The 13639-nt window shown below is 40.3% G+C and overlaps 1 protein-coding gene across 1 annotated transcript in view; it reads right to left on the bottom strand.

Moving 5' to 3' along the window:
• The window catches only part of unc13c (unc-13 homolog C (C. elegans)), an 81226-nt gene that overhangs the window by 53843 nt on the left and 13744 nt on the right, over positions 1–13639 (bottom strand). Inside the window, exons 3-9 of the mRNA XM_028402359.1 lie at positions 11939–11961; positions 11330–11376; positions 10190–10268; positions 7790–7795; positions 7540–7611; positions 2671–2890; positions 1563–1790 (exon numbers count right to left, since the gene is read on the bottom strand). Of these exons, the coding sequence (XP_028258160.1) occupies positions 1563–1790; positions 2671–2890; positions 7540–7611; positions 7790–7795; positions 10190–10268; positions 11330–11376; positions 11939–11961 (675 nt within the window). The remainder of the gene's footprint in view (positions 1–1562; positions 1791–2670; positions 2891–7539; positions 7612–7789; positions 7796–10189; positions 10269–11329; positions 11377–11938; positions 11962–13639) is intronic.

A 13639-nucleotide genomic window follows, 5' to 3' on the forward strand; every position in this document is an offset into this window, starting at 1 on the left:
TGCCAGTCTGTTTTTATCTAATGAATTTTAAAGTGAATAAATAACAACTCAATACCTACAGTCTAAAATGGGACACTCAATAAGCCCCCAGAAAATTGGCAGAGGTAACCATGAGTCTTTGTCACCCCCCCTCGTTTTACTCTTCTGCTGTTCCAGTCCTTTCCCTCCCCATCATGCCCCCTCCATCTCTATCTGTCCACTGCCCTTCCTCACTGTTGCTATTTCTCTCTGTTGTATTGACTCTGCAAGAAATACAAGGTGGAATAAATGAGCTGGACCCAGCACAGTTACCACAGAGATGGAGTTCAAGGTGAGGTTATAGATATGACTTTCTGACCTTCTATCAGGTACCAGTTATATCATGGAACATACCTATAAACCTGTAATTACATGATCCTAAATTCAGTCAGTTATAAAGATCTTGCAGCATGGAAGCCTTCTGAAGGTTCTGTTGTGGTCTTATATTATACGAGTTTGATTTCTACATTAGCTGCTTTCATTCCAAAGAAAATTAAGTTGTGTAGCAACAAAGAAAAATAAAACAAAAACAACTGTGCTTATGTAACCTAAGAGTCTGAAAATTAGCACCAGAATTATATCTAAATATGGAAATATGCTTTAGTTCTATCCCATTTCAGTGAGAGAGCTGGTAAACAAAGATAAAAGAGGTCATGTAGGAAAAAAAAGAACATGACTTCTTATTAATGTTGCCTTCAACACACCAAGTAAGGAAATTGTTACAGCTAGGATGAGTTAAATAATGCTAAATACAATGTAGCATTATGGTATCCATAAGGAACTAAGAATGCTCCCAGAAAAAAGACAGAACAACAAATCATAAAAAAAAATAAAATAAAACCATTTCCTTCCTGTCAAACTACACTCAGGGGCATGACACTTTGATTGGCATCTCTGAGAGAGCTTGAGGTGCAGCTCTGGGGCGGCTCATTTCCACAGTACACTCCACAAAGTTCTGTCAGTGCAGATATGAAACAGAGAAGCACACGCACACCCTGTCAGTTCAAGGAAGTACAAATAACCTAGAATAAGTTATCATAGCTTCTTTAGTACAGCTAAAGTGGTCTATTTTGATTTAACAATAGATAAGCCACCCTTTCAGCTAAATGAAAAGTGCAGACAATTGTAAAAATGTGTATCATGTCAACAAAAAAAATAAAAAATCATTAACACTGTCCATTAAGTAATAACCTTCATGGTATTATCAACAACTTTCTTCTTCCCAAACTACCCAATCAATTACATTATCTGTATCTGAATAAATGTGTATTGCTGTTTGTGCTTCTGTCAGAGGTCAATGGCCAGGACCTTAAGGTTAATAAGAAAAAATGTGTTTGTCATTTAAGATGACTAGTGGCTGTTCTCTTGATTTGGTATTGGGATAAAGGGTTAAAGGTCATGGTCCACATGCAGCAGTATCAGGACCTCATTGGCTACAAATCATTTATCACTTTTTGCTTGATTGATGATTATTGTTCATGACAACATCAGTTGAGATTGTGTTTTGGGATGAACTTTCCGTAATAATCAGAAGTCAGACTAACCTGTTATGGTGATTTTGGCAGACCACTTGGAGGTCCCATCAAGCACAGCCTGCTTGGCTGTTTTCAAATGGCTGTTGATGTCCTCTTTGGACACCTGGAACATCTCCTGAATCAACTCGAACACTTCAGGGCGGTTCTTCTCTCTTATCTTCATGCGCTCTTTCATAGCCATGATGATATTATGGGTCTTGTCTTCTGCCCCATGCTTTGAGCTCTTTTCCACAGCCCCTGAAGAAGAGGAAGAGTTCAGATTTGGTAGGCTGCATACCTAATGCTACTAGACAGGGTGTTTGTATCTGTTAAACATCTTTAAAACACTGCAAGGTGAAGAGAGTACAGTCAGATCCATGTGTTTGTCGGTTAATGCGCAAGACAGAAGAGGTGCATGTGTCAGATCTGATCAGCGTATCATGTATCCACAATGTGTTCATAAGTGCAGATGAAAAAGTGATAAAAATGAATCACAGATTGAACTATAAAACACTGTTATGCTAGTATGAACCCCTTATAAAACATTGAGATTTCTAACAGCCAGGGTGTAGCTAATCCACTTAGAGTGTGTGAGCATTGCCTTGAGGATCATTCTGTATCTTCCATGTCACATCGTTTGTATTAGTCTTAACTGTAAGGACAGAGGGTTACCTGATTGAAAAACGTGATTGGAGATGGTAATAAGTAAACATGACTGAGGGAGAGGTGTAAATGTACCATGTAGTAATAAACACATAATATATTGTGCAAAGCACCATAACAGCAATGATGTGTATAAAGTAAAGTATAATGATGTAGGAAAATTAATGAACTAAAAACATTATGGATACAATAAAGTATCACACTAGCATTGTCTGCTACCATATGCTTTTTGACTTAACAGATTTTGATCATGATTTATCAGCTGTTCGTCAGCCAACAGAGCAAAAACTGTGTTACACAACCAGGAAATTCAACACTAAAACTGAAGCTGGTGACAGAATCAGAATCAGTACAGTTTATATTTTCTTATATTTTCACACCCACTCATCTCTCCCACTCACACATCCATACACCACCATGCCTCTAAAGCATTCACATATATATAAATCTATATACATAAATCTTTTTCACTTACTTTGTAAACAATCTGCATTGAGCAGGTCCTGGCACTTCTCGTGGCATTTAACGCCACATTCTGAGCAGCGCATTCCCTGACGGGCAATGCCCCACAAAAGACCCTCACACTCATGGCAGTAGGTTGGTGCAGTTGCCGTCCACACCTCGAAGTTATGGGGTGTTGTGGATGAAATTGGGTAAATCAGGGCTTGGAGAGTCTTCTTGAGGACGTGTAGTTTCTGAAAAGGAAGGAAGGAAGGAAGAAAGAAATGTTAATAATGAAGTATACGGACAATGATGAAAAGAATTCAGGGAAGAGAAAAACAAAAAGAAATTCAGCTGCTGCAACTCTCATGACACCCTGAGCCGGAGAAAATAATATTTCATACAACTTCAAAAAGTTAATAAAAACAAGACCTTAAATTGCTTTTTAGAAATTTTCAATACACCTTGAGATCAGCACTCCAGGCTGAGGTTTGGCTGAGGGACCACAATAACCTGATAATATTACATAAAGTTTTAATCTAAGCTTAACACAAACACAACACTCAGTTTCAAACAGACAACTGGACAAACTCAAGCTTTTTTTTCTTAAAGGTGTTCTAAGAGACTCATTTTTCAAAAGATAACCTGTAAGAGGTTTTGTTGGTCCCGTCTCATCAATGAGGTGGTCAGCCATATGAGAGTAAATCAGCTTCACATCTCATTAAACAAAGATTAACAGCACACTTAGCCCACAGGCTTTGTTCACATTGAGTGGTTTGCTGACTAAAGCTCCTCCAGACCAAATACTAAAGTCTACAGGAGACCTGTCTAGACTGATTGCTGTGTAACAGAAGCCTCTTCAAATTGAATGCTTTACTGTAGCAGCCTTGCCATCCACAAGAGCTGGACAACGGGCAGGCACTTGCCAGTTCTTGAAAGCGGAATCAATGGAGGCTGTAAATAAGGTTTTTAAAAGTGAGCATTATCCAGATTGAGAGAGAAAGGGAGAGACTGAGAGGGAAGAATGACAGAGAAAGAGAAGGAGATGTATGGCAGTAAAATAAATCTTCAGGAAGTACTTGTTCCCCACTGCTGCAGTTCTCCTGCTTCCCTCCTGCTGCTGTCTGCCCTCAGAGTGTTGACAATGTGTTTTAACACCTAAATAGCAGCTCCACACTTTACTAAAACTACGGTCTGCTGTGACATACTACAAACAAGTACAGCGCACTTACATTAGCAAAGACGATTAAATGGCACCAGACGACAGGGCATTGTGACACTTTGCTGATACAACAGATATGCCGCTGGAGGCCCTTTAATAAAAGACTGAAAGATTCTCCTTTTAATCTGAGGGCGGTGAGATGAAGCAGATGTCTGATCATCGTCAACTCACACACAAAGTAAGACTCAGCTCCCTACTAAACGTAATACTGAGGAGATGAGTGATTCCAAATTTCTTGAGCTGAAGAGACTCCGGGCAACTCTGTACACAGTTATTCTCATTTAGTCAATTTAACTGCTGAATATCTATCTGTTTTTATCGTCTCTTTACACCCCAGTCAAATGTTTGAGTGGCATTTGTAAAACTCATGTTCTGAACAAACGTCACCTCTCCATTGCACACTGCTTTCATTACCACTGTGTTTTCTTCATATTCCTTTACCTTTCTGTGTCTTTGCGGTGCAGCAGATGTGAGGTGAGAGCTGCCTGTGTGAGTCTGATGTGTTACACTGCGAGGTAACCCTGGTGATTTTGTGTAAGACACTGCTAGAACAGATTGACAGCTGCAGCCTGTGCCTGAGAGCAACATGACAGAGAAGAATCTAATCTCTCCTCCTCCTTTCACTCCTCCTTTCCAATTTCACCACCTATTGTCCTTGTCAACTTCATTGACACTGCCATCATTCCTATCCTGCCCCGGCCTTCAACACATCTAATCTTCTGTGTTAACTACATTCAGCTCTAACAAGGAATCCTTGCATTGTTTTCAAAACCACATGACAAAGCATAAAATGTAGACATTTGTTATTAAAGCAACACTATGGAGGATTTGAAGGAATTGCTCACGGGGCCCCCTACAGTCTTGTCTGCTACAACTGTCTTTAGTTTTTAGTTTTTTCTGCACACACACACACACACACATTGACACGTTGACTAGCAGCCGAGGACACCAGCAAACACCTTTAAACTGTGTGCTTAAACATGTCATCAGAACTCGTCAATTGCCTAGCATGTTAGCTTCCAGCTAGCAATCAACTTTACTTACTGGTCCAATATTAACAGCACCAGGTCACCATCAGTCAGGCATTTCTCCTCATCTTTTAGCTCTTATTGCTCTTTGTCTCCTCATCACCTTTACTTTTTCATTTGAATGAATGATTGTGTTTGTGCGCTCTGCATGGACACCAATTGTAGCAATAGGATGTGCACATGCTCAGTAGTCTGTCGTTTTGCGTAGGCCTCCTGCATTTACAGCTTCATTGCTTTGCTCTCTCTGACTGTTGAGAGACATACATGTTCAGTTTGTCTACCACAAGTTCCAAATAAATGACCGAGTGTATTTAAAGTGGCTGCCATCTCCTCACTCATTTCAACACTTTCTTCAGTTTATTCACTGCTTCAGTCATGACTTCGCGGGTGTGACGTATGCCGTAAAGTAGGCCAATTTTGCAGTCTGTTTTAGGTACGGGTTCCTACCGAACGCCAAAGTTTCCTAGTGCCAGTGCAGGCGATACAGATGCTCTCAAGCAAAGACGGAGGTGTCATGCAATCTATTGTGAGTTAATGTACCAAAAGAGTGATTTTGGAAATATAGTTGGAGGCTGAAAAACTTCATAGTAATGCTTTAGATTATATTAAAGGTAGGGTAGGAGATTTTGAAAACTCAGTGAACCAGCCAGATTATGGATTCGGATTGTAAAGAGACGTTACAATAATTTGACAAAAAGTGCATCAGAATGAAATCTCCTACCCTACCTTTAAAGTGTAACATTCTGTCTGATTCACAAAACCCTGCTAAATCAGAGAAGCAATTTTAGTTTCTTTTGCTGCTAACAACCTTCCTGATGGTATCTGAACTGACTTACAGCAACACATCACATCTTATTTCCAGATACTCATTGACCCATGTCAGGTCGTAGCTTCCTCCCTCCTTTGTTAAATTGCCTGCCTTGTCTCAGCAGGTAAGCGTAGCCTGAGTTTATGTTGACTGTCACTGTTAAAAGACTCTGGTGCTCAGATCACATGCAGTTCAGAACATTAAGTGGACATTAAGCACACAAGCAGTTAACCAACCCACACATTTCTTTCTGCTCTAAAAAGCATGGGAAACATGACTCAGAAAGACAATAACCATGTGCGAGCTGTGCAGAACTCTATCTCAAAAAATTCTAATCAAAATATAAAATTAAAACATTGAAAGAGCAAAAAATGGCTGCGGGTTTGCAGAGGTGAAACAAAAACAAGGGGGGTGGGGGGATTCTTTCTCTAGGGAGAGCAGATTGTTCAACACGGCTGCCTGACCAGTGACATCAAGGGCCACGGGGTCATGATGACAAATCACTGTCTGCCCTGATCTTCTCTAATTCTCTCCTAATTTCTGTCCCTTTCTCACCCATCTTTTCCACCCTCTCTCTCTTCTACGCTCTTAAACGGCATATGGTTGCTTACTGTGCCCTTGTGCAGTTCTCACAGGGAAGCACTCTCCTGGACTTAATGCCGCAGATAAAACTCTGACATCTGCTCGTCCTACTTACCAAGACTATACAATCTACAACTCTGCTCACAAGGCAGCTTCCCTCCACCAAATATTAAAGTTGTTCTTGTTGGCCGTTAATCAGAGTATTGGATATCCATCCCCAAAGTTCAAGTCATTACTTTCCACTGCAGCACAATCTCCACAGTTAAACAGACTCTGCTCCCTTCCTACACCAATTAACATGCTGCATCACTCGCATCACTTCTGTCTCATCTAGGACATGAGTTGTTCATCCCTAAAGCCTCTTTAATCAAACCCATGGCTCTTACTAAGCAATTGAGACCAAGTCCCCATAAGGCAACTGGGCATGTGGACCACAAGGAGCAAGTCAAGTGTGTGAAACAGATAAGTGATATGAAAAACGTACACAAATCAGTGAGCATAAATGGAGGACCATATTGAGGGTCTCTTGAAAAGATTAAATCTCTGCACAATGTGTACAGAGTACATATGAATTCTGTAATCTTGTAGGCTTAGGCAGCTCCTTGTTGCACATCAGCGGATATGAAATTGTCTGCTTGTTTGGCTTGCTGAGAAACTGCTTTTTCCTGCTGTTTGCCTCCTGTTACGCCATCTTCCCTCTGGGAGGGAAGAATTGCAATCAATTAATGCAGAGAGCTTTAGAGGTCAACACGAAAGTGTCTCACACCATCGACTGAGACATTCTGCCCTTTTTTTCCATGGCTCAGTCATCCTCAATACACAATGCTTATTATTAATCGCAGGGCATTGTCTAAATAAAACGATCAGCCAAATGACCCAACAGATGGAGCGCATCAGAAAAAGTGAATAGCTCATGGAGAGCAATTTAATAAACTACAATGTATGTTTTAGCCCAAGAGACAGGAGGACAGACACGCTATATGTATAATCTAAATGATAAATGTCAATCACTTAATGAAATCCACCTCATTTATTTAATTTTGTAGTAACCTTGTGTTTCGGGCAAGATGACGCCACATAGTGAAGTACAATGATTGCAGCAAACAGCTAGAAAAGTGTGTTTGTGTTCCAGCACCCCTTCTCTCCCAACACCACCCTAAAAAATAATGAGAACATGCATCCAGCATCTCTTGTCCCAGCAGATCCCTCCATTACCCACTAAGACTCCACAGTATAACTGCACAATGACTTCCATATACTCACCAGCTCCTCATTATTCAGGGTGGACCGGTTCACCAGAGCGAACGAGATGCCTGCCTTTCGAGCAGTGAGAGTCTGAGGGAAGAAAAAGAAAAGAGAGATGGGAAACATTAAACGACCCATTATACATCCATATCCATCTGCACTTATTTACACACAACACCAGAGTATAACGTTACAGCATTATATCTTATTTCTGTGGCTAAGATCAACTAAAAACAAACCCTTTAGAAAACATAGGTACTAAACTTACCAAAGCCTGTGTTTTCCAGGAGGTCATGAAAAGAGAATGACAGAAAGAAAAAAATTGAATTAGACAGTGAGTAAGAGGGTTAATTCTGAAAGCACAAACAGCAGAGGAATTGAATTTATTATCCATACTGAGTGCACAGGTGTCTCAACTGCCATGCAGGACTGCTGGTTAAAGGCATAGAGCTCTAGAAAGATTCAACTATTCATCAAGTGAGATTATACAGCCGCTGCATGATTCTTTATCCACTCATGCATTGGAAGTTACTAAACTGCAGTCATGCTTGGCATTTATATTCAGTTCTCTGTTGGATGAAGCTTTGATCATATTTTCTGCTGTCTGCTCTGCACATTAGTTTGACACAAACAGAAGAAACACAAGATGCACACACTCATGTATGGGTGAAGCCAGCTGTACTGCACAACACCGACCAACTTGCGCTCTGACACATTTAAAAAACACACACACACACAGTCACATACACACACACAAAACTTCCAAAACAGTCAAACGAACTCAAACACGAACCTGTACACTCCCACACAACAACACAAACATGGAATACACACACACACGGATACACACATTTACATGAATTAGCTCTTATATTGATATCCATTGAGTCTGGGTGAGCAGAGATTGAGTAACATTTATCCCATACTGAGGGAAGTTACGTAAGGAATGCAGACATGGACAGCTGACAATATTGGATCAGTCTTTACCACGACCCCCTTGTCTGTACAGCCCAGCTATGGTAAAGATCCATGAAAGCCATGGAGAATGTAGGAAGGAACGTGACCTCTACATGAACTGTGAGTGTTGATGTAAGTTTATCAACATGCACCAGCAATGCTGAGGTTGCTGCGGGCAATACAGTAGGAGCCTGTGTCCAGATGTAATCTATTCAGCTACAACACTGTGTTCAACCGACTTTAGTGAATCCATCTTCCATCTTTTTTTTTTTTCGTTGTTGTTGTCGTTTTGAGTTTTTGCATCCCGCCATAATATAGGGGGACCCCTGCTGTCCTTTCCAATCAAGCGCTGTTGCTGCCCTGAAGCAATCACACAGCAAATGGGGGACATTGACAAAGGAGAGGCATGAAAGGGAACCAATTAGTTTGCCGACTACTGACTTCATCCCAAGTGTAAAAGGCTTGCTCATTGTCACCACTTTTACATGATTTAAAAGCCTCACACAGTTAAATCAGAAGTCAATGAAGTCTCACAGATATATTTTTGGGTTGAGTTGTCAACATTTCAAGTTATATACAATTTGTTTCGACACCTGCCGAGCAACAAAAAAAAAAAGGATGAAAAATGGCGAGCATCGGCCAGGCTGAAATCTGACAACTCACTGAAAAATATTACCCATAGCTGTTATGGGTCTATGTAGGAATGGCAGATATACACGCAAAATCCAAAAAATAAAAATAAAAAAATAAAAAAACGACAACCCATACTTACCAAGACATTGTTGGTTATTAATTTCATGAGAGATATGGACAAATACAGCATCAACTCATGTTGTTCACCGTGATATAAACATTCATCAGCATCTATCATTTGCATGATACGCATTTTGTATTATTTCAAAATATGTTTTAACATAAATAGGTTGTTTAAAGAGATTTGTAATAATATATTTTTTAATGTTTTGGATAAAATACATGAAAATGAGAAACAAACCAACACAAGACAGACATACTGTACAGCACATAATAGACAAACAGTTGTAAACAGACATGAACATTGGCATCACTACAGACTGTTGTCATTCAGAAACACTAGCCATGTGGCACCGTGCTAAAGTGGACTTCACTGCAACAGGCCTCTCTGTGGGATATGTTATGACACATTATGCTGCTATAAAAACAAATGGTGGAGCATCTCTGTGATGCAGTGTCTTAAACATCCTCTCTTAGGATAATTAATCAAGCAACAGAGTTATGGCTAAGGTTACATTTAACGTTCCCATAAGGCAGTACTCTAAACAGCCAGAGTTCTAAGTGGATGCTTTTATCACCAATCAGCTCCTTAGTAGCTTCATTTTATCACAGTGGATGTGGATTTGTTGCAGTTAAGAGTAGCATTTAAAGTAAACATTTTGAATCATCACAATCATATGCTGTAAAACTATAGTTAAAACAACATACCTACACTAAGTTGCTTTTTAATAACCATATTGTTGCAGGCCATTTTAGAAAATAATATAATCATACTAAATAAACACTGTCACTCTGAGGCACTTCCACAGTTTATCAGCTTAAAATAAAAACATTATTGTCCTCAGCAGGGGTCCATACTCACGCTCAGCAGGATTCCACTACTGTGGCATAACAGTGTGGTCACTTAGATAGATTCCACATAAATCACACATAACCTTGTTTAAGGCAGATGACTCACCAGGTCTCGGACAAGAGGCACTGTCCTCTTGCGGCGTAAATCTGGCATGCTGTCAATACCATAAAGAATACTGCCAGCCCTGGAGAAGCAGACAGATTTAAGGTGTATTAATATCATAATAATGCCATGCTGGGGGAGACATTACAACACTGAAAGGGGGGCCTTGATTTACACAGCTTGTAAACACCATGGATCATGCCTCCTTCCTAACCTGTCTTACCCCCTTCCTCTTCACTTCGCATGGTGCCGACCACCTGCATTAGAAATCAGAGTAATCCTTCCGAGACTCTGCTATCTCTGTTATCTATGTTTACAGGGTACAGCTGCAGAGGTACCAGTAATTGATACATATTACACCCATCACTGGATATATATTACTTTTACAGTATGCCGAATGTGAGATTAATGGAAAGGTGAGGGCCCACAATCTACTGTCTCCTATTCACTGAGTTTTTCTCATTCTAAAACACTTCAGCTCCAGTCCTCTATCTTCTAACTCCCATGTGAACACTCCACGGCCCCTCCATTGCTCTCCCACCAGTCTTGTTCCTTTCCTGTGAGGCTCTGAGTGGCATCACCTCAACTGTCACTCAAAGCATCTTTAATGACCTCAACATGACATCTAGGCCCCAATGCCTCCACACAGATAAAGCTCCTCAAGCTTTTATGTCATCCCTTTCAGCGACATCAGTGGCTTGACCCTAAAGATATACAACGTGACAAGCAACACAGGCCTTTGCCTCATCTTAGGGACCTTGGCTCTTGCTGTCATTATGCACAATACATGCTTCAGATGGCTGCATGGCATGTGTTGGGGTAATGGAGGCTAAATAATTATTAGGTCTTTTATCACATATGACACAACAGTTGGCTGCATGCATCTCACATTAAGGCTATTGCAAATAACTGCTGGCCTATCAGATATGATGCCTGCTAATTTTATGACAGCATTTTAGAAATTCATTATCTCTCTGTGGTATGTCACAAAACGGAGAGCATGACATCATAATTAAGGCTGCCAACCAGAGACTCAGCATGCCTGTAACATTTCAACTAAATGTGCCTCAGCATGAGGGTACAGAACAGCACAGCATCTCATGCTCTGTGAATTGTGAACCAATCAGATCAATCACCACTCACCCTCCAGACTGCAAGCCAAGCAGTTTGGGATCCAGAATACTGCGGGGCTGCAGAGAGAAGACAAACTGTGAAAAACAAGAAATACAAGAGAGGGGCACTCACGTGAACACAAGGCAAGCAACCATACAGTTAAATAAAAACTAATACAAATGTGCTTGGGAAAATACAGTACATTTTGAGGTCAATTTGGGATAAGATAAATGACAGGAGTAGTACATCGCAGAGTACAGAGAGAATAGAGAGGGGAGCACCACAGGCAAAGACCAAATTATTCCACATCAATGTAGTTTGTGGGCTCAAGACTGAGAATTTTGCCGCTCTTAGTGCTTCAGGCCAAATTTGCCTATTGTGTAACTCCATCCTCACTGACCAAATATCCAATTTGGAACTTCTGAAAGATGAATAAAGGGATGGGCAGAACAAAATGGCAGCAAAATGGCTAAAACGCACATACTGTATTCTGTTTTATACCTAATATCACTTTAATTTATCCAAAACAAAACACTCACTAGTATCTGGTCAATGTGACATGAACGGACCATCAACAAACAACCACAAAAACACACATGCACATGCAAGGAGTTCCTGAGATAAACAGTGACTTAAAACCTGAGTATCCAAAGCACTGGTGTCTGAAAAGAGAAAACAAAAAGAAATGGAAGAGAGTGAAGTTAGAAGAATCAGCTCACTAGGTGCACATACTTACTTAGAACACTGATCTACTATTACCACCTGATGACACAATTCTGTTTTGCCAAACAGTTTATGCAGAAAGGGAGACAAGAGTCAACAAAGGCCTCAGGAAGAATAGCTATGTACAGTAGAATCAGTGGAAAGCTGCTGTAAAACACAAAGCTCTCAGTTCAAGGGTCTATCGTAAAGAGTATTCATAACAAACAACATATTCAAAATAAATGCAGAATGACATAATAAACATTGCCTCTAATTGACATTACCTAAGACAAAATACATCTATAGATACATGGGACATTAGGTAAGCATAAGCGGTTGCTATCATGTTACCAATTTAGAGACGAACAGCAAGAGGGCAAGCCCTTTAAATAAGCAAGACTGCAGAGATGTAATTACTGTGCTATTGATCCATGGGTGATAAATGGCAGCATAATCATGATCTAATGTGCTACAAACACAAAACAGCTGTTTCCCAGAGAAAGATCCAATTGCCGCGCTGATTAAAATGACACAACAAAATGATTGTTGTGGATGTGCTGTCACTGCACCACTAACACAGCGTGAGATAATGCTAGATAGCATTACTCTTTAAATTTATCTGTTTGATTTTTGCGTGAATGCAGACAGTTTGTAAATAGTATTTTGTGGGTGACTGCTTTATAACAGTATTAGTGTTCACATTACAGAAGGATGTGCACTTTTTTAATCTGCAATCTAGTTAACCAATGTGAATATATTCTTGATTTTTGTAGAGGGACAAGTTAACAAATGCTGAATGCACACAGAGAAACAGCACACACAAAGAAGCTAAGCTGCAAGTGGGTACCATGGACAGCGATCAGCTAAGCTTCTTTCAGCACAGCTATACAAGATAGAGCCATCTCCTCTACCAGCAAGTCTGCAGCTGCATTAGATAAAGCCAGGCCACAAAGATAGGCTATGGGCTGCAGTGCAGATATAAACCTCGTTTCACAGGTGCCTTAAATCTGTGGAACAAAAATGTAATTGATTGGTAGGAAACCTCTGTGTGTATGTGTGCTTCAAGCGAAGGTTCTGGTGTCGCAACTGTAGCAGTAAATCCTGCATTGCAGTGCCGACACACATGGCCACACTGCACATAGATCAGGCCTCTCTTGAGCAGAAAATCTTGCACGTGGCTGATAGTATTACCAGGACTGACCTATGCCCCAACACACCCAGGAATATGTCCTCTTAAGCAGACACCTTGAAGAACAAATTTACAGAGAGGCACTAGTTGGTGAGTGCATACACATTGCGAGTGATTGTCATGATATCTAACGCTATGTGTGATGGTATGATATTTCCAAACAGTTTATGAAAAACAGAGGAAAGTGAGATCATGAAAAGAATCAGGGCTTGTGACAGTCTTTCAAAACCTCTGGCTTTGAAGCTTGTATGTGTGTTAGAAAGAAAAAATGTGAATGAACAAATCCCAGCCGTATGTGGTTGCTTGATGTGCTCTTAAAAGCTACAGCCTAAAAGCTTTAACCAGTTTTGTGGTGGTGACCACTGAACACATTTTACACAGCAACTACTAGGCACAACATTTTTTACTACATTAAGTGCTTTTATTGCTTTTTACAGAGTATTTCTTTA

This window comes from Parambassis ranga, chromosome 3 (genome assembly GCF_900634625.1).
Source record: "Parambassis ranga chromosome 3, fParRan2.1, whole genome shotgun sequence".
Taxonomy (NCBI): domain Eukaryota; kingdom Metazoa; phylum Chordata; class Actinopteri; family Ambassidae; genus Parambassis; species Parambassis ranga.